The sequence below is a fragment of the Misgurnus anguillicaudatus genome, chromosome 7 (assembly GCF_027580225.2).
Source record: "Misgurnus anguillicaudatus chromosome 7, ASM2758022v2, whole genome shotgun sequence".
NCBI lineage: Eukaryota > Metazoa > Chordata > Actinopteri > Cypriniformes > Cobitidae > Misgurnus > Misgurnus anguillicaudatus.
The window spans coordinates 38,644,629-38,666,906 of NC_073343.2; the positions used below are offsets into that span (position 1 = coordinate 38,644,629).

The 22,278-nt window shown below is 36.4% G+C and overlaps 1 protein-coding gene across 5 annotated transcripts; it reads right to left on the minus strand.

Moving 5' to 3' along the window:
* Positions 1-465: 465 nt before the first annotated feature.
* grm1b (glutamate receptor, metabotropic 1b) lies at positions 466-21,412 on the minus strand. 5 transcript variants are annotated; one of them, XM_055172885.2, is made up of 10 exons: positions 21,266-21,412; positions 19,884-20,689; positions 17,259-17,508; positions 13,793-14,028; positions 12,317-12,328; positions 8,986-9,232; positions 7,810-7,978; positions 7,169-7,295; positions 4,732-5,662; positions 466-2,073 (listed from the first exon to the last, which is right to left on the minus strand). In XM_055172885.2, the coding sequence occupies exons 2-10, from the start codon at positions 20,593-20,595 to the stop codon at positions 1,263-1,265; spliced, it is 3,495 nt and encodes a 1,164-aa protein (XP_055028860.2). In that variant the 5' UTR covers positions 20,596-20,689; positions 21,266-21,412; the 3' UTR covers positions 466-1,262. The 5 variants fall into 5 exon arrangements, with proteins under 5 accessions (XP_055028860.2, XP_055028858.2, XP_055028861.2 ...); XM_055172883.2 differs by having other exon boundaries at positions 8,938-9,232; XM_055172887.2 differs by having other exon boundaries at positions 1,797-2,038; positions 8,938-9,232.
* Positions 21,413-22,278: the final 866 nt, after the last annotated feature.

The window sequence follows — 22,278 nt, forward strand, 5'->3', positions numbered from 1 at the left end:
CTCTTAAGCTTGGTTATCTACACTTATTTTAATGCATATTAAAGGTGCAGTGTGTAATTTTTAAAGTTTTTTAAATCTCTTGACAGAAATGCAAAATAATATACAAAACTATATAATCAGGTGTGTATAAAGACCTTTTTATAATGAACCGTTATGTTTTTATTTCCTTAGAATGAGGCGTTTTTATCTACATACATCGAGGGTCCCCTTACATGGAAGTCGCCATTTTGTGCCGCCATGTTTCTACAGAAGCCCTTAATGGACAAACTTTTTTTACTAAGTTGTCTCCGTCGATGACATGTTTTTCCGGTGGCGGCTACTGTAGCTTCTCTATGCGTTTTAAAAGTGAGGAGTTAGCAGTGGACTGAGCTTATGGTTGCATTTCGCAACCTCACCACTGAATGCCGATAAAATTTAGACACTGCACCTTTAAGTAAATTATTGTTCAATGAACCGATAATTATTTTACAGGTTTACTTTAAAAAGCAGTATTAAATTACAAAAGTTGTGATTTGGAGAGATACTAGATAGCTACTAGACAGATATATTAACAGCTGTATATATCTATAATGAACAGATACACAAATGCTCCAATTAAACATCATTACAATGAATGATGATGGTTTAGTGTCAAACATCATATTTGGAAACTCACTTCTTTAAAATTCACTACTGATCGACTTCTGTTTAGGATCCAAATTTAAATGACCAATAACTGGTAAACTGACCAGCTATCAATGGCTGTTACTTGCTATTTCTCATCTCCCATTAAACAATATTTTGCATTATTTATAAAAAATATATAATTTTCTGGAAACTGTATTTGAAATATGACAGGGCATTTTGTTTGGTCTGGTTGTAATCAAATCTACAAAGGGTAAAATACAAAAAACTTTGGCTGGCCTAGAAATATTTCTGAAAATCTTCCACTGAGTTAACTGGACCACAAGCAAATGCTTAATATGTCTAAACACCATAAGTGTATATGTTTAAACATTATATAAGGTGATATAATGTTACTGTCCAAACATAATAATACATTTTATTTGCATTTGGCACTGGGCAATTTTTAATTTTGGACCCTGTTCAACATACTTTTACCTTCAAACTGTCTCTTTAAATGTTCTGATCACACAAAGTCAAAGGCTTCCAACGCACAGACTTATGTCACATGATTGCACACTAATATTATAAAACAAAGACAAGCTTACAGCTAGTGACACAATCTCTTATAATGATGCCTTTATATACTTTTTTTATTATTAAAGGGTTGAAGAGCTTTGCTTAAAGTCTCCGAGTATGACGGACGCGTACGTCACACTCGGAGGTGTGCATAAGATGGACTCAGACACGGGGGAGTTGGGAACGGGGCTGCCCGAACCAAGAGAATCTCTGAATGGAGAAGGCGGCATGAGAGCCACGGAGTCCTCCACCGCTGTTTTAATCTGTACAAGGTCCTCTTCATCATGAATTTGTGCATTGTCATACATGTAGCCGTGAAGAAGTCCAAACTGCTCATTCTCAACCTCCTCCAGAGGGGAAGCGGGCTCATCCGGGTACGAATCCAGACGCATGGGTTTGACAGGTTGAGAATGCAGCACTTGAGGTCGGTAGGTCAACTCAAACCTATCACCAGGTTCAGGCAAGCTTATAATCTCATCCAAATCAGGCATGTTTGAACTAAATTTGGCCACTCCTTCCTGCAGGAGGTCTGAAATAATATGTTGGGGGTGAACACTGTTTCGGGTGTAAAATTTTAGATCCGTGCCCTCCTTTACCGGTTTGCTGACAGGTGACTGCCTGAGAGGCATTAGATCAGGGCTGACTGAAGAGTTGTATCGGATGGCGTCGCCTTCGTCTTCCTCGGCTACGTTATAAAGAGTTTTTGTGCTCAGGTCAGAGAACTCCATGGCCGTGTCATTGTAGGTGTTTGTCAGCGGTTTAATGACAGCCGTCTGATTGGAGCCGCTTTCCTGTCTCTTCACATGTACTGACAGTCTGTGCCACATGTGTTCTCCTTTGGGAGGATGTCTTGAACCTGGTTCAGACCATGACACAGACTTGCCATTAGAACTATGAACAAAATAAAAACCGCTGTTATTTCACAGGAACCGAGAAAGGTCAACACAAGAACAACATTTCTGGTTCGTGTAAAAATTTGTGCAAAACTTGCAAGGATGTACCAAGTTTTTAAGTGCGTCACTTAAACATTTATCACAAAATATCACATTGAAGATTTGGGACATACATGTTAAAAGTATTTATAAAGGTCCAGATAGAAATTGAGAAATAAATCATGGTCAAATTTTCCTAATGTATTGCTTTTTGAAACATTACTAAATCATGATGAGATATCATCTGCATCATCACAAATTTGTAAGTCAGTTTAGGTGTTTCTATCATTAAAGTCAAGGACAACATATATTAATACTAAGAGATTTTAAATTCATATGTTTACTCAAATTGTTACACTGAAAATTATGTTATTCTTGTAGTCACATAAACTGTGTTTTCATTACAGATTTGCACAAAACTTTAGTGATATTTTCTAAATGTCAACAAAAAGACTATAGCGAAATGACAGCGTTTCCATTAACCGATAATATGCTGAAACATAGTTTTTCCTGCCGCGATAAGTCATCATGTCGACTGATGTTGATAGGGTTACTAATATCACATTCACAGTACTAGGTACTATTCTAAACCGAAGGAGACGTAAGAGTTTTATCCAAACATTAATGCCAAGGAAAGCCCCTGAAAGCAGCAGCAATGTATGGTGTTTCTTGGGGATAATAGTGCATTATTTTTAATCAAAAGAGATGTATCACTGTAAAAAAAATCCGTAGAAATTGCAGCTGGGTTGCCGGTAATTTACCGTAGATTTAAATTTATGTTACTTACTGGCAACATTTTGTTCAAAGTTTAATGAACATTTAACATTTACAAGTCTTTGTCTTTACAGAGTAAAACTAAAAAAACAGCATCAAGCAAAACGTTTTGGGAAACAAAATCTGAAGCAAAAAACAGAAAAGGTTGATGATGATTTCTGGTTCCCAGAATGCTTTGCATGAGGCTGTTATTGTATAGTTTTACTCTGTAAAACTGTATTCTGTAAAGATAAAGATTTGTTAACATTTAACATTTATTTAACTTTAAACAAACTCTTGCCAGTAAATAACATAAATTTAAATCTACGGTAAATTACCGGCAACCCAGCTGCAATAACATTGTAATTTCTACGGATTTTTTTACAGTGTAGAGTGTTTTCCAAACATTATTTTTGTCAAGGAAAGCATCTTATACTTGGTAGCAGACACGTATTGAGATGTTTCTATGAGGTTTTAGTATAAACAGCTTTATCTTCAAATAATAATTATGTGACAACAGGTGAGCTAAAAATGCGGAAAAGAATTCCATTGCGGTTTTGCAAAATACACATTTTCCAAATTGCCTAAAAAACATCTAATGCGAGCGTAAAAACTTTTTCGGGATATACAGAAGTTTTGGTGAAAATAGCTGGGTTTCCATCCAAACATGAAGCAAATCTTTTCAAAAAAACAAAAAAAAAAACGAATGCGAATTTGACCTAGTAATCAACAGTAAACAAAACAAGGCACGCTTGGAAAATGGAGACAGGAGTAGTTTATGGAGTAGTTTATTTACGATGTAGGAGTACTTTAGTTACATTTAGTAAGGATGGGGCAAGTTATTAATTTTTTAGCAGTGCTGCTTGTAATTGCCAAACTAAATGATGTGCACAAAAGAAGGAATGCAGACTTTTGATGCAGGCACTAACAGCAAGGGCATTGCGACGACGTTGAAAGACAACGACAATGGAATTGTCACGTGGTTTAAATATTCGCTACGTCAGAATTTATATAAAAATGCATTTCCATCTCCCGTTATTCGCATTTACTCTTTTTGCATAAGTCAAAAACCAAATCAACCGAGGGTAAAAAAAAATTTGCAAATAAAGGGATTTTTATTCTAAATTTTGGCGTTCACTCGTTTTTTGCGAGATGCTTTACTTCAAAAGGCGCATAAAATCATGCTGATGGAAACATGGCTAATGATGTGTTTCATTGGCCATATTTTAAATTCGTAATGTCAATTTGCGCAATTTAAAGGGTAATGGAAACGCAGTGCCAAGCATGGTTTATATGTTTTCACTTATTTTCACAATTCAAATCTGTTTTAAATAGGGCTGCACGATAAATTGCATGCGATTGTCATGTGCATCTCGTCAGTAAAGTCAGTTCCTTGATTAGTATCTGCTTTCAGATGGAGCGGCATTTACATTTACTACACAAAACCGTAGTTCTTTAACAAGATGGGCAATATCGCATTCATTATCTAAGGCTTTGTGTAGTAAATGGCACTTTATCTGAAAGCAGGTGATGGTGATTTTCTACTAATCAATTAACCGGCTTTACTGACGAGATGCGCATAACAATCGCACACGATTTATCATGCAGCCCTACTTTTAAAGCAGCTTCATAAAAATCTCTACTGTGATAAATGTAGAGTCTATCTCAGCCCTGTTGCGTTGACACCCTTGGGTGTCCAGGTTTTAAATATAGTTAACGTGCAAATCAGAGATGTCTATAAGAAGCATTAATTGAATGATGTGATCCAGAGGTCTGAAGAGAAACTGAATTACAGGACTGGACCCATGGGTGCTGTTCAACAGGGTACAGAGAGGTTATGCTAATGTAATCAACATTTACTTACTTGGCATTTCCCGATCCGTTTTTCTTGCGTTTAAACATGTTCAGCAGACTGTTGCTCCTGCAAGCGATTTTTCCATCGCCTACATGCATACGCACTACGTCTGAGGTGGTGAAAGCGCTGCGTACGTTTCTCTCGGGCTTGGCGATGATGATGTAGATTTTCGGCGTGAACATGCAGCCGAGAGCCACCGTCACGCTGAGACTCACCGAGAAAGACGTGGTGATGATCTTATAGTTGGAGCCGAAGTAAATGGGCACAAAGGCTAACCAGATAATGCAGGTGGTGTACATCGTGAAGGCGATGTATTTGGCCTCATTGAAGTTGGCGGGGACATTGCGGGTTTTGAAAGCGTAGTAGGTGCAGCTGAGAATGAGGAGGCCGTTGTAACCCAGCGGTGCCACCATGCCCATATTGCTGGTGTTGCAAATCAGAAAAACTTCTCGAATGCTTGGGTAGGACTTGATGGGCTCCGGAGGTTCCAAGATGATCAACGTGACCTCCAAAGTCAGTTGCACGCTTATGAGGATGAATGCGATCACCACCTGAGCCCAGGCGCTCATGAATCGAGGCTTGCGGGTGCAGATCTTCTTTTTGCTGCCCGCCAGAATGCGAGCGATGCGGTTGGTTTTGGTGACGAGGGCCGAGTAGCACATGGAGGCCGAGAGTCCCACCAGCAGACGTTGTAGGTAGCACGAAGCTGTCGTGGGTCGAGCGATGAGGGTAAAGGGGCAGATGTAACCCAAAAAGATTCCAGCCAGGATGATGTAGCAGAGCTCACGGCTGGAGGACTTGACGACGGGCGTGTCTCGGTACAGGATGAAGATGAAGGTGACGAAACTGGTGACCAGGATGCCCAGACAGGAAAAGACGACAGCAGCGATGGATTCGGGATGGCTCCACTCCAGGTGACGCAAGGGAAGAGGTTCACAGACTGTAGAGATGAGACAAAGTGATTACGTCAGTGTATCCACGAACACAATGCATGAAGTTATTATTAATAATATTTATTAGGGCTTGGATGGCCTTTTTTTAAATTAAACCAAGAAGCAACATCCTATCAACCAGCCAGAACACCCTAGCAACATCATAGAGCAGTTGTAGCCTAGCAATTAGTTGTAGCCTTTTTAACCCACGAGTTGCCAGTTCAAGTCTCAAGGCTGGCGGGTTGCCCATCTAGGCACCTTAACCCCAACTTGCTCCGTGGGCGCTGAAAGGACAGCTACCCGCTGCTCTGGGTGGGCTTGTGTTCACTACTCACTGGGATGGATTAAATGCAAAGGTCACATTTTGAGTATGCGTTGTATACTTGACAAAAATTTCACACTTTTACTATGCCTACTAGGCCTTTAATATTGTGTCTTTATTCAAAGCATGTGAGTTGTTCATGCTTATATCCAATGGCAGAATTGTGCATCATCTGTAGGATTGACCACCTGAATCTGACCGGTTCTCTCATGCACCAAGTGCTAAAGTAGGTTTCCAGCTCAACTAAAAATAAACCGCTTCTCCACTATGGGAGCAGCCATTAGACAAAAGCAAACCAAAGGAGACTGCAGTACGAGACAGCGAATGAATGCTGCCTCATTTTATAAATCAGCATTCGTCATATATAAAATCTTTATATTGCACTACAAAATATAAAAAATGATGCAATGAAGAAGAACATTACCTGCTGCAAGATTTATGATTTCCTAAAAGCGTGCATAGCTATTGGTACATATTGGCTTGCTACACTAAAGCTTTGTCACTTTTGGCACTGTCAAGATCACAGATTTGATTCCCATGAAATGCACATCCCGATTAAATGTAAAGGCTAAATGCAATGTAAGTCACTTTAGATAAAGGTGTCTGTTGAATGCATACATTTCATGTAGGCTAAATGTATATATATGCATTAAGAGCAGTACGAAGAAATAGAGTGAAAATGTATCTCGCATTGATGAAAAATGCATGGATGTGTCTCTCCGTTGAGCTGCTGCATTGACATTGACCATTACAGTATAAGAAAATAGGCCAGAGATAAGTAGTCGCAGTATAAGAGCTGTACAGCACAAGCAATCTGTAAAAATGATAAATGGCCTTCATGTGTCATGGGAAACCTTTCGGAAATAGGACAGTGAAGGTCTTTCAAAAAGCCAAATCAACACAAGACTTTTGGGAAAGATGTTTTTATAATTACTGTAAACTGTCTTCCTTTTTAAAATCTCAACAACATCTTAAACTCAAATTTAAAAAAAAAATCAGTTTTAACACAAACTTCTAAAATGATCTTAGCTCTTTACTCTTAATGTTTGTTTTAACCGTATTATTTGTGCCTATTTTTATTTCTTCTGAGAAATATATAAAAGACAAAGAGACATTTCAGACGAAGTATTGAAATCAAAGTAAAAACTTTCCCCTGGGATATTATAAAATTTTATATGAAAAGCTGATGTACCTTGAAGCTCTTCGTCCGGCCACCATCCCAGTTCACAGGCTCTGCAGGTGAACTCATCTTGAACATATTCATTGTCTTTACAAGCCGTACAGATCCAACAGCAGCTCACCTCACCTTTCCTGATCACCTGGGAGAATAAACAGACTGAGAATATAACACATAGTGTACACTCACCTAAAGGATTATTAGGAACACCTGTTCAATTTCTCATTAATGCAATGGTGTAATGGTGTGGGGGATGTTTTCTTGGCACACTTTAGTCCCCTAAACTGGGCATCATTTAAATGCCACGGCCTACCTGAGCATTGTTTCTGACCATCTCCATTCCTTTATAACCACCATATACCTCTTATGGCTACTTCCAGCAGGATAATGCACAATGTCACAAAGCTCGAATCATTTCAAATTGGTTTCTTGAACATGACAATGAGTTCACTGTACTAAAATGGCCCCCACAGTCACCAGATCTCAACCCAATAGTGCCCTGAATGTGTATCCCACAAATCTCCATCAACTGCAAGATGCTATCCTATCAATATGGACCAAGATTTCTACAGATTTTACTTAAGTGTAATGACAAGCAAAGAATGCAATGAAAGTACGGAAATATTTTAGCTGTCTTGTGGTTTGCGGTAACTTACTTTAATCTCTCCTTTAGAGCAGGGTTCACTGCATACAGAGCGAACCATCTCGCTGCGGTTCATCTGAATCATGTAGTCATCAATGGTCAGGATGCCTTCATGCCATGAGCCCACATTTAAATAATCATAGACTCCAGGCTCGACTTGCTGCAGGTTCATAATGTCATACCTTCAAGAAAGAAAGCGCCAAAATTAATTTGCAATGCAACATGGATTTCTTTACAAAACTACAATTTTATTAAAAAGTAAAGGAAAAGCATCTATAACAAGTGTCCAGCCAACCCAGTATCACGAAATTACGTACCTATAGTCACGTAAATTTTTGACTCTTTTACGTGACACTGTCACGTTTTTCCGCGTTTAAACGTGACCGTATCACACATTTCTGTTTACGTGTCTGTGTCACGTATTGGTTACTCAACTTTTTTGTCCTATTTTCTTACCATTGTTGCTTCGGTTTAGGGTTAGATTTAAATAAAATGACATCCTTACCCAAACCAACTCTAACCCTAACGCCAGACGACAATGGTTTAAAAATCAGAAAAAATACTATAAACCAATACTTAAAGTGACATACTAACGCAAACACCAAATCTAACCCTAAACTGAAGTGACAATGATTTGAAAATAGGAAAAAGCAGTTGAGTAACCAATACGTGACCGTGACACGTAAACAGAAATGCGTAATAAGGTCACGTTTAAACACAAAAAAACATGACAGTGTCATGGAAAATAGTAAAAAATGTATGTAAATATAGGTACATAATTTACAGGACACATTTTACAGGGTTGGTCCAGAAAACAAATTAAGAAAAACATTTTGGCCACTGCTTAATACCCATATTTCATGGTATTCTGAATAATACAGTCATAGTTTAGTTAGACATGAGCATCTTTCATCTCTCTGATCCTGTGTGATTTCTCCCATTTGACTTGGTCTGACAATGCTATAACACTGAACTTTTTTTCAGAAGATTTCCAGCTCAATATCACGATGGATACATTGATGATCTGTGTTCAAAACACTGTGAAATGTAAGTGGATGGCCAAAGCCAGACTATACTGGACTAAACTGCTCCACAGTGGATTAAAGTTTAATAAATGGCTATTTTGATGTTGTTCACTTACTGTAATGCATAAAATGTTGCTTTATGTAGGGCAGCAAGCAAGACTGACCTGCCTGGCAAATCTCCATTTTCATCAAACCACACATCTTCTCCAGATACACCAGTAAAGGAGGTCTTGAGGAGAAAGTCCAGCAGCTTGCTGCCGTCAATGGGATCCATCGCTTCACACAAGCCGACGTGATCCGGACACAGATACTGGTGCATGTCATGAAGGCCGTGAGCCATAGCATAGATGGCATTAATGACAAATCCCATCTTACTATCCTGGACATAGTTATCTTCCAGACTTTCATAACCTGTGAATGATCAAAGCAAAGATCACTTATTGGAGCATTTGCAACAACTTGAAATATCTTTTTTGGGAAGATATTTAAAATCAACATGAAAAAGTATTTATGATGTGACAACAGAATGATCAGCTAGGAAAAATCGCTGGGATCACGCAAATCAGTTGTGTCACCATTGATAGCACCTCACTGTATCACAATTGCAACATTCATTATATTATTGCATGAATTTTTTACATTATTTCTCCCAGAAACATGGCCTGAATAACATCCACCAAAAAGTGTTTCAGAGTCGAGCAAGTTATTACATTCTGATGAAAGATTATAAAGATGTTTAACATGTAATGATGAATCACGCACGATGCACAATAAGATTACGCATTATGAAAGCAATCTGGGTAAATTTGATTTCATGTTGATAATAAATAATAATTTAGCACAACCAGCAAAAAAAATTATATCACATATTGCAACACAATTACTGGTAAATCTGTACTGTAATAGTTCAGCCATGATATTTCCAAACCCTATGCATTATTTGAGCAATAGGGTGTCCAAAGACAAAATCACAGGCAACAGGACAAATCATTTTGGTCAGAAAGTAAATCAAAAGACAGCAGCAATAAAACAAAACAAAAAGGAGGGCAATGCACTGCCATGGCAAAGCAAAACAGTCCTGTAACATAACACTGTATTTATTAGTAATGAACATGATGATGACATTATTATTAATTGAGCAAGAATATTCATTATTCATCCATGTTCCCATCCATATCTCCCTTATGTATCAAATGTGACAGACAATTGTACTGTAATAATAATAATGGAAAGGGACATGGACTGTCAGAGGACACCCTATCATCTCATCTTCTACTGATCTAAAACTATAAGCCAGCGACAAGCAGACACTAGCTGATAAAAATATGAATACATTCAAATATAAAGAAGAAATATTTAAAGAAAACTCTTATTATATAGTAACATGGCTCTCATAATCTACATGTAAAGTGCATCACGACAAGCAAGAGGCACAAGCTAAAACCAAGCCATGCTTCTTTGAAAATCTTTACTCAAACGTAATAATTCATGGGCACAAGGCATAAATTGACACTTTAAGGGAAAACTATATGAATGAGAATATATTAGATCTGTGTTTTATTCATGACAGGCAGATTGAAGCCCGCAGGGGCAGAGGACAGAGATACAGATAAGATTTTTATGCTTCTTAGCTTTATGCTAGATCATTTCTTCTCTTAAGTTACAGATTTAAATTTAGTTTATTAATTATTTGTGTAAATGCACACAGGAATACGACAGTAGGATATACAGTATTAGTGCATTACAACACATGATACTGTGCTGTGATATTTGTTTTTAAATGTACTCTCAAAACCTTCAGAAAACAAAAAATTCAGAAATTCAGTGACTTCTCCCACTTCACAGTATGACTTCAATACGCCATGTGTCTTTTCTGACAATGTTTATCAGATTAGTGCATAAGAAATTTACAGAAATAATTAAATGAAAAGAGCTTTTAATGTCTCCTTTCCTGAAAACTGATTCATTTCAGCACAAGCAACTAAAATCGTTCCTGACTGGAACATGCAGCAAAGCCAACTTGCATGAATTAAGTTCATGTTATTGGGATCTAAGATTTAAACCACAATCTTTATATAAAATATAAATAACAGTTTCTCCAGCAGATGAAACATCCCAATAACTTCATATATTAGAGGTCAACCGATATGCAATGCTTCCTTTGAACCTTTTTCAAAATATAGTCATGGATCATCCTAAAATATATTATAAAACAATTAATTAATAACTTTTAATAGTTATCCGTAAACAGAAAAGACTCATTTACATTTACTGAGTAAGACTCTGTATAATATCAGTCGACCTCTAACTATATTGTTAAAGTGAAGTGCCTCCAAGTTCAAGCTCTTTAGATAAAAGTCACTTACCATCTTGAAGTTCTAGACAAAAAAATAATAACAGAATAACAAACTTATATATTCTATGTTTACTGGGCTTTTATGTTTTTAAAAGTTATGAAATAACACAAATAAGTAATTATATAGCCTATTTTAGCAATTGTCTCCAATACAGAAAACAAGATGTAAGCTAATATAATAATGAAATCAGCAAGGTGATGCTTTAAAATGTTATTAAGCGACATGTGAACAGCACGCAGGGTTCCCACACCTTAGTTAACTTCAAATTCAAGGACCTTTCAAGGACTTTCCAGGTACAATACCATCAAATTCAAGGACTAAATGTTAGGACACATTTCAAGTGAGAGCAAGGTTACTTTGTGTTACCTTTTAAGATACATTGTCACAGTTCCCTTTTGAAGGAACTTGCGCTGCGTCACTGCGGTGACACTTTGGGGACGCCTCCAGGGGTAAGTGCGTCTGAATGTGTATATCAAATTCAACCAATGGTGAGGCTTAATGACACCATTAGTGCCAGGAAGTATATCGCTATCTGAAATATTGCCAAAGACGGCGTTACAGGGATGCAGGAAGTATGGCAAGGGAGACGCAGCGTCTCGTTCCCTTCTCAGGAAACAACAGTTACATACGTAACCCGAGACGTATGAATCAACATTCACATACAGAAGATATAATCATTTAAAGTGAACAGTTTAGCACAGTTTATGATATTATCCTACACTACACAGGGAATAATATGGATTTTTTTTCCGGAAAACTTCTTGCAGAAAATAGAATCAAGCACTGTCAATGACCTGTGTCTATGTATGTTTATTTTCAAAAACTTTCCAGGGCCTTGAATTTTTTTTCCCAGATTCACAAACTTTTAAGGATTTCAAGGACCCGTGGGAACCCTGAGCACGAGAATTACAGAAAATCACGAAAATCTGATATCATGCTTCAGTTACAGATTCACTTAAAAATAATGCTTATGTTATAAAGTTTTAGTAAAATCTAGTGAAATATTGCAGTATTGCATGTGGCACTGGAAATGCAGAAAATTAATTTTTTTTTAAAAACATGCTTATTGGGTGTTGTTTCAAAAATTGCCCAAGCTGATGTTTAAGAGAAATGTGCCATAAAAAATGATTAAATTTACCTAGATCACCATCTTAGACAGCAGACAGAATGTGTCATATACAAAAAGAGCAAAAGACAAAAATATGCCTTTAAATATTTATAAACCCCAACAGGCAGCATGCTGAATGCAAGAAACTAAACTGATTTGAAAATTAAAAGTTTAGAAAGTCACTGGGGTGGTACCCTAAAGTTCCGTTTTGTACCTTTACAGGTATACTAAACATAATACAATGTTGTACCTTTTTGGGTACATTAAGGATCTATTGTGTACCTTTAAAGGTACAGTTAACCGTTTTGTACCCCTAAAATTAAACTGGTACAAATAACAGGTCCTAAGGGTACGCAGAGGCGGTCTTAACATAGAGGCATATAGGCGGATGCTTGGGGCCCCCTACCAGCGGTCATATTAGGGGGCCCCCAACCAACCTGATAAATAAATAACTAAATAAAACCCTTATCATCACAAACACTTCAAAAGCATTGTAAATTGTATTGTACCCTTTCGTTATGTTCGTAAAGAAAACATCCACTAAATTAAACTGCTGAAAAAACAAGTAAATATTTGGTTTCAATTTTTTTGCATAAATCTGTTAATGTACCTCAGTCCTGAATAATTTATAATTAAATTTCCATTGATCTTTTCAAAAACTCAAAACTGATTTGGGGAAACACACATATAATTACTTATATACAATATTTTCAATTTTCAATATAAAAAGTGATTGTGGACTGGATTTTTTTACCTTTTATTTACAGTCTTGGGCATGTGAAAGATTAGTAGCAACATTGGCTTTAATGCATTGCTAGTTTTTGTGCAGCATCAGATTTAAATTCTCTGCTTTCCATCTTCATTTTGGAGTAAAAAAAAATTTGTTCTCTTTTATAGATCAGATAGGGGGGCCCCATACATACCTTTGCCTTGGGCCCCCAATTTGCATAATTCACCACTGAGGGTAGGCTAGGCCAGTGGTTCCCTAACTTTTTCAGCGTGTGGCCCCCCCTTGTGTACGGTGCATTCCTTCGCAGCCCCCCAAAGAAAATTTGTGACAAAAAACTGTTCTAAAACTCAACATTTTAATAAAAAAAACATTATACAAAAAAGTAGTGCTTTTGGTTAGTAGCTTTATTATTTTAGGTTTAATTACACAGAAATCATGATAAATTTATGTATTTCATAAAATGTCATAAAACTGGGGCCCCCCTTTGAAAACCACTGGGCTAGGCTATAATAGTGTACCCCAAAAGGTACAACATTTCAACGTGTTGTATAAAGGTACAAAGATAAACCTTTAAGCCTGAGGGTACCACCCCAGTGACAGAAAATGTACAGTTTTGTAGCTGTTTTCTGACATATGCTCAAACCAAAGTAGTCAAATTATATAATATTTGTGATCATTTTGAAGTTGAATATTAATGAATATGATTTACATATAGTATTAAATCCATATATAAATACATATTTGATGTAGATATGAACTGAATCTATGTTTAGTACCTGAACAGTTCCTCCTATAGTTCATGTTTTCTTGCGGGTGTCCTGGAAGTCGACACTGAAAGCGATGCTGCCAGAATTCAGCAAACCAGGGATTCCTGGTGTTACTGTTGAGGCGTAACTTCAGGAAGTAGTCATTGAAGGACGTGACCTCTTCGGTCTGGAGCTTCATAGTGATGCCACCAACAGCTTCTTGTTCATAACCCTCCACGACTTCATCTCTGTCCGCCCATCCGTCACTGAAAGAAGAAGGAGGTCACGTTTAATGAATCGCCCAATTATCAGCAGTTCCCTTAGCAATCTCTCACCTGCAACACCTAAATAACACAGACACAGCTCTCTCTCTCCGCCGCATTGACCTACTTCAGCACAGACTAAAGAACAAACTCAGCACACACACTACACTATAATACCTTCGTTTATGTTAGATGTTTCATCATTATAGGGCTTAAGTCATGTATTGATGAGGAACCACATCAGAATGTGTCACTCTTATGATTGATGTAGGCAACATTCTGCTTATCTCATACTGTCTCATACTATCTCATTCTCTCATGTACAGTGTTTTGGGAAAATTCTGACAGCTTAGCTTTTGATAATACATCTGTTATACATAAAAAAGTGTAGAGAATCCGCGTAAAAAACTGAGGGTCCGCATACAGTGCGCATGACGAGTGTGCATGTACTGTATGCGCACCGCTGGATTTTTGAAACCATCACGCATGCTCCTACAGGAGAATGTAGTATGTAGCCCAGGAGATGCATTGCATATTGTTGTCTGTATACACATACAAGTCAAATAAACAATACTTTGCAAGGCTGTGCTTAGCTTAGGGGGACAAATTTTAAAGGAGAAAAACGTCTGACCATCTGAGCCATGCATTGAAGAATCTTGACATGGACTTTTGGATTTTCTCTAGGTTGCCTCTCTAGAGCACTTACAAGTGTACTACACATTTTTACTCTACACTTACTGCAGTTTTTTAGGATATGTACAACACATTGAAACACTGTATGAGCTCACTGTGTTTGACTTGGCCACCTGGCTTTCTCGTAGCTCAACCAACAACAACGCAAAGATGATGGGTTTGATTCTCAGAGAATGTATGTATAAAATGTATAGCTTGAATGTACAGTACTAGACGTTGCATTGCAATTATACATGCAGATATGTCATTATTTATTCCTCTTAACCGAGCAGACAGTAGTTTGTATTAACATCAATCCATCCCAGATTAACTTGATTGTGTTTTGTTGGAGCTCATAATAAAAGTGTCTTTCTGTGGTTACGGCAGTCTCAGCACCATCTGCCTCTCAGCATCTTCTCGGCGACATGCCAATGGGTTTATTCTTAGTTGTCTTTTCATATTTCATGATTAAACACACAGCTGACACACACACTGTTGTTTATAAATGTGTATACAACACTGGATTAACACCTATAATCAACTATTGTTGATAAGTTTTTGGATCTGAGATTGTCAACCAAATTAAAAAGGAAAGCACAAAATATTTATATATATGTTACTACTAGTGTTGTAGTCAAGACCACCTTAACCGAGACCAAGTCAAGACCATGTATATTTTATGCATAAACTGCATAAAATTAATGATAAAAAATAAATTTGTGATGTGCCATCAGTTGTGGTCATGACCGGTCTTGAAATAAAATTCCGAGTCCTCTTTGTCTGAGACCGAGACGAGACCGAGTAGAAATGCGGTCGATTCCAAGACGAGACCAAGACCTTTAAAAAGTGGTCTTGAGACCTACAACACTAGTCGCTACTGTTCTTTGTGAACAAGATTGCGGGGCATGAAGGGCAATGAGAAAACACATGTACTATGAGGTACTGCTGATACACAATCCAACAAATTCATGCAGCTAACAACAAAAGCTTAAACCTGCATCCAAATAATAAACTATTCAATTAAATCTAGAGAATCTAAAAACCGACAACAACATTGTCAAATTTCATTGTTCAATTCAAATCCATAATGCTCACGCTGAGCACACAGTGTTGTCCTGAATCTGTGTTCAGTAAGTTTCTCTGATGCTTTAACTTCTCTACAGCAGTCTCCTTGACCCAGAAAAGAGCAGCTTTGGCCAAATGATGCTCTTCTTTCCAGGCCACATGGATGGCGTCAGGACAGAAAGACAAAAATAGTTCATCCTAACAAAGCAGGAGTGAATTCTACTTAATTTAATTAAACTTAATCTAACAGTATTCCTTTATCTATAAGATCTGTATCACCTGTTTATGATTTTAAATCAAAGTTATAGTCTTATCTTTTTAGTCTTTCATTTTGTTCTTTATAATTCTTGTTTTCTTAATTTGAGTGATGTCTGTTATATTATTACTGGTTTATATTTTTATATATATATATTTTATTCCTGCTCTGTACAGCACAGTGGTCAACTTGTGTTGTGTTTATTTGTGCTGTAAAAATAAATGAAATGAAATGAATTATTTATGGAGACAGTTTGATTTTCATATCATTAAAACTGCAGCATCAGTAATCTGACATTATAATCATTATCTGATAGGCCTGGTGGGGATTATGTTCAAATGCATCTGAATTATCCTCATACATCTAAAATGACAACAGTCTGTGCTCATATTTTGCAAGCTTTCAGCCAATGGAGAAATGTGTTTCATTAAAAAAGCAAAAAATTGACGTTGGGTCAAAGAGGGACAGGCTGATCTCACGGAAAGATGTACAATTCATGAAAAATTTGATTAATTTATTTGAACACGAATTTCTCTTTCGTGTCAAGGTAGGTTTTCATGTCCATGGCACGACTTTCTTTTTCGCGTCCAAATCCCAAATCTAAGTGACAATGATTTTAAATAAGGGGGAAAAATTAGAAAACAATACATAAAATGAAACTAAAAAGAAATTCTTGCCATGGACACGAAAACACTATATATAGAAATTTGTGCGACATTCGTGTTCAAGGCATTCAAAAAAGCTGAATTTTGTGCAATGGACACAAATAAATTAATCAAATTTTTCGTGACTATAACACGACTTTCGATGAGATTATTTTGCAAAGGTACGAGCCCAGCCCACTGGGTTTAATTTTAACCCATGCTTGGTTGGTTCAACCCAAAATGCTGGGTTATTTTAAGCAATTGTTGGGTCAAATATTTTTAAAAACAACCCAGCATTTAAGTTCATTTATAACCCAGTGGCTTGGGTTCGTCCCTTTTGACCCAAAGCTGGGTTGAAAATAACCTAGCATTTTTTTTTTGAGTGAAGCATCAACCTGTAGTACGCAAATAAATCTGCAAAAATCTAAATAGGGCTCCACAATATTGAAGAAAGATGTGATGTGCAATAATTTTTTGTGTGGTTGCATAATTCCCCATAATCATCGATCATTTTGATGAAAGATTATGATGACTTTTATGTTCATATATAAATCACTCACAATAAGATTTCATGCGTATCACTAAACTGCATTCACCTGCCAATGAGGAGGAATTCTCCGGCTACACCAAGACGTCTCATGGCCATGAGGAGACCACGAACAGTCATCCCCTCACAGAAACAGACCACCACACGAGCTTTGGGCAGACGCTCTCTGAGTTTCCTCAGCAGACGATCGAAATGTTTTTCTCCAGCGTTGCTGTAGATCTTATCAGAATGAGCGATACACAAACCCTCCTGAGATGCCAACTCTTTAAAGGCCTCCATTCCACTTTCTCCATAATTCCCTGAAAAACATCATCATCAAACACAATATATCAAAATCAAACTGGGGCAGTTTCCCAGACAGGGCTTAAGCGTAGTCCAAGACCAAAATGCTTGTTTGAGTTGCCTAAATTACAGCTTGCACTTATATAAAATATATTTCAAATATATATCCATTGTTTTGTCTTAAAATGCACACCAGCCATGTTTTTTCTACTTGTCATTATACTGCAGGCATTTTATTTTAACACTATTGGTGATTTCAGAACCTATGAAATCAAAACATTTTGTGACTTTCCCTCCATGTCCATTAGCAGTGAGGTCATATTTAAGATAGTTTATTCTTAATGTGACAAATATTTCTTACAAAAGCTTTCTCTTCTGGGAAAACAGACTAGCCATATTTACCATCTTGCAATCAAGGGAAATAAAGGATCTTTATAGCAAAAATGTCCCCTCAGACTAAACTTAAGGTATATACCTTGCGTCTTTGAGTAGTATAAGCTCACAACAAATCATTCTTCATGGCTTATTTGGATTTAAACTAAAGGTTATTGGCTATATATAAAGAAATGGATGAGCTTTCACTATATGTCCCAGTTTCCAGTAGTATAATGTACAGTAGTGCCCTTCGGAAGGATGTAGATCAGTGTATCTGTGCTCATTATAAAATACTCAATGAATGAATGAATGAATTGAAGACTAAAGATGATAACAATTACATTGATCTGTGTGCTAAGCGTGTGACCCTGATTGTGCTTTCAACTGGGATTAGGAAGATTAAATTGACTTTTTAATTACAGATTGGGTCATATTTTAAAATTGTGGTTAGGTTAATATCAGAACAATATTAATCTTCTGACAGTGATATGACGATTAAAAAACTCTGCTTGTTTGATAATAAAAAGTCTTTCTGCTCATGCAATTAACCATTTTTTTGCCGGTGAGATTTAGATAATTTTACCAATACCATAAAATAACAAAAACAATTATTTTAAGGCCTAAAAAAATACACTAAAAATTCAGCTTTTTCCAGAACTAAGAACGAGCAACAAATCAACAAAAAAACAAGCAATTCCCGCATTATGGATGTGACATTTTCAGTCAAATATTAAAATGTAATTTCTCAGAGAATATATTTATTATCAATATATTAAACCATCTGTTTATACCCCTAATAAGTCCAAACATCAGAAAAATATCAGTCTATACTCATATTTTCTACTTTAGATAAGGGAAATAAACATATGTTATGGATGTGACAAAAATGATCACATGTTTTTGGGAGACGATATATTTTGTAGGAATTTTGTATATTAAAATGCACAAACCAGAAACAATAATATTCAATAAATGGAGAAGGGACAGCTTATCAAAGAAAAAATAACATTTATTTTATTTTAACTCATTCCCCACCAGCTTTTTTAAAAAGTTTTTTTGTCATTTTCACAAAAGTTTCACTATATATTGTATATAAACATACAATATATCAAATGAAAGAACAGAACCTCTGCTTTAAACAAACAAAACGGTAAAAAAGGTGTCATCCTATCTTTATTTGTTCTCTTTTTATAACCTCTTAAATATGGGTTGGTTTCTTCAAAAAAAATAATAATTTTTGAGCAAAAAGCTGAAATAATTGCATTTTTGTAAAGGAATTTTGTTAAAGATCAGATTCAGAACGGTTATCAAAACATACACGGAGTTTTAAATGTTGAAAAATTTTATTTGCTTTAGTTTTTATAAATTGGGTATGAGCCCAACCTAGTGTAATATATTACAGATAACCATAAAAACTTGTCAGGAAAGCATAATTGGCAGGGTAATGTTTTCTCTTAATTGACAAGATAACTTTTCAATGGCGAGGAAAGAGTTAATTTTCATGTGTGCATTTATGAGGAATAAACAACATTACGTGACATTTTTCTGTTATGGATGTGACAATTGTAAAAGCTGCACTCACCTAAATATGAAAAATCATTTGAATTTTTTTTTTAAACTAGTGCTGGGCAAAGATTAATCGCGATTAATCGCATAAAATAAAAGTTTATTTTTACATAATATATGTGTGTGCTGTGTGTAATTATAATGTATATATATATATATATAAAATATAGAATATATAAAAATATAAATAAATAAATGTGTGTGTATACATAATAATTACACACAGCACAAACTTATAAAAAAATATATGCTAAAAATCACTTTTATTTTGTATGCGATTAATCGCAATTAATCTTTTCCCAGCACTATTAAAAACTTAAACAGAGACCTCACATGGGTATTTAAGTCACCAAATGTTGACACAGATATCCGTATGGTTAAAAACTTTGATTTTTTTCTTATATTTGCATGGAATTGCTCAATTTCTTCTGCACAGAGATGTCAAACTTACCCTCAGTGTGAACGGCTGACACGTACGTCCAGTTGTATCGTTTGACAATGTCCAAGAGAGCTCGGGCTTGAAGTGTGTCAGATGGTACAACCCTGAGGAAATACTTATAAAGGGTTTTATCACTCAAATCAATGCTTGTAGCTGAATAAGCGATCTGAGGGATATTAAAAAGCTGCAACAGGTTCTGAACCTGAATGGCCACTGAGCTGGACCCAGGTCCAATGACACCAGCAATGGGCTTTTTGGTGGGTGGCGGTTGAGCGGATGGATTTCCTTCAACGCACCACTTTGGTCCATCGTTGTCATCTCGGATAGAAATAAGTGAGTCTCTTATAAACTCAATACTTTGTTCCAAAGCAACTGAAGAGTGCCAACACGAGTCTCTGATTTCACAACCCAGTGTGATGTTGGGTAAAAGGTTTGGATCTGCGTTTATTCTGTCCAGTGTGTAAAACATCGCTTCCACCCTTTGGATACCGTACTGCTCCCTGATCTCTCCACACGTTCTCTCAGCAACCTTATCTGCTGCCGGTTGATGATGGACAGAGAACAAAGCCCCGATGATGATATCTCCATCCATCCTCGCCACCGAGCGGGATGCTGCTCTGGGTACCACTGACCTCTCGTGTGGTTTAGCTGCTGAGATGGAATGAGTATGAAATAGGATGACTGAAATAAACAAAACAGGGATGAAATTCATTCTCAACATCATGCCTGTGCTGTCAGATGCTTAAAATCATGTCCACTGGGTTGTCAAGAGATATTTCATGCAGTCCTGTCCAGTCATGGTCATCTGAGGAGCTTTCCTGCAAATGAAGATGACAGTGAATCACTTTATGTCACATTTAAGCAAAACTTTACAGATGTAATGAACTGTCATGATAGTTGACTAAAGTAATAGACAGTATTGAGCGCTGACTGCATTCAGGACCACGGACAGCTCACAGATTACATTGAATTCAATCTTACATCATATACAGAATAACTTCTATTTACAGAAGCCTTTTTATTATATATTTTTATTATTATAGATATGGGCTATTTATACACAATACACATGCATAAATGAATACTATTCACACTTCGTATGTTTATTGTTGGCTCTTAAGGCAAAATGTTTCATGCATTTGTAAGTCACTTTAAAAGGTGTCTGTTCAATGAATAAATATAAATCATCAATAATATCTTGGATAGATTTTTCTGAATCAGGAAAGCAGAAGTTTAAAACGAAACAGATTTTTTCCAAACCTGAACCAAGCAAACGAGCTGACTAAAGAATTAAACCTGGTTTATAATAACTACAAACAGTTAATGATGGTGTTTTTATATCATATGTGTGTCATGCATGCAGTGTTCATGAATGTGAATGAGATGATTCTCACCTGCATGTCGTCGCGTGCCTCTGCTGCGCAGCCGGAGCTCAAACTGCGTCTGCTTTCTTTCTTCAGCCTCCTTTATAACTAATGCACGTGAAAGCAGGTCACACAACAACCCTCAATACAGAGACAACAATACTAAAGATATTAAACATTTTGAATAACAATTTACTGTCGTATGTTACACATATTTAGATACATCTCGAATTATGAGAAATTATTGACCTTATCAAATATATATTTTTTCGGGGTTTTTTTTATTAAACATATTTTGCATTTTTATTAATTATATATTTATCAGTGTAATGTCTCTGACAGTCCTGTGTAAAACGATTTTTTAATAAATCACCCAAACACTCCCGATTATACAGTAAATTCAACCTCTGTTTATGCATAATGTTTTTTTATTTGAATATATGAACGTTTTACAATAGACAGTAAATAAAGCATACAGTATAATCAATACAGAAGCATTCCGGAATGTGATGAACAGAGAAACAGGAAATTAAATGAGCATTTAACAAAACCATCGGTAAAGTTTAGAAAGATTAAACGAATATTTATAAAGAATATACAGAAAATCAAACATATAGAGTTCAGGACTGTATATAAAATTAAATAATAACTGTATATAGAAAAATAACAGACATCAGTAATGCTTTTAACTTAGTAGACGTGTTAAAACCACTGATCTATATAAATGACTGGATTGCGCATAGAACGCTTAACGTAACAGCGTGAGGTGAAGCCAGCGTAGAGTTCGAGCCGCCATCTTGGTATACCCAACCGGCAGAGGGTGTCATTGACTTCCATTCAAAATCATGTTTTAAATTCACCCGCTTTACAGCGTATCAGTCACGCAAGATTATTTTTAGGATATGTGTACGTAAATTAACTGTTAATTCTGGTGTTATTTTCAATGTTTATGTTTTAATCTGGCAGGAAAATGGATTTATAAAAAACCGTTAAGGTGAGTGTGTCTGCTGCGTTCTGTTAATGACACGGGTATAAATAAAGGT

Bases quoted from the DNA above. Each gene is read 5' to 3' on its own strand.
- grm1b (XM_055172883.2), bottom strand. From the start codon at position 20,595: ATGATGTTGAGAATGAATTTCATCCCTGTTTTGTTTATTTCAGTCATC. The intron at 5,663-7,168 runs GTACATCAGCTT...TCATCTCTACAG, and splicing joins GCCGGACGAAGAGCTTCAAG to TCTGTGAACCTCTTCCCTTG. The intron at 2,074-4,731 runs GTAAGTAAATGT...TTTTGTTCATAG, and splicing joins AACGGATCGGGAAATGCCAA to TTCTAATGGCAAGTCTGTGT.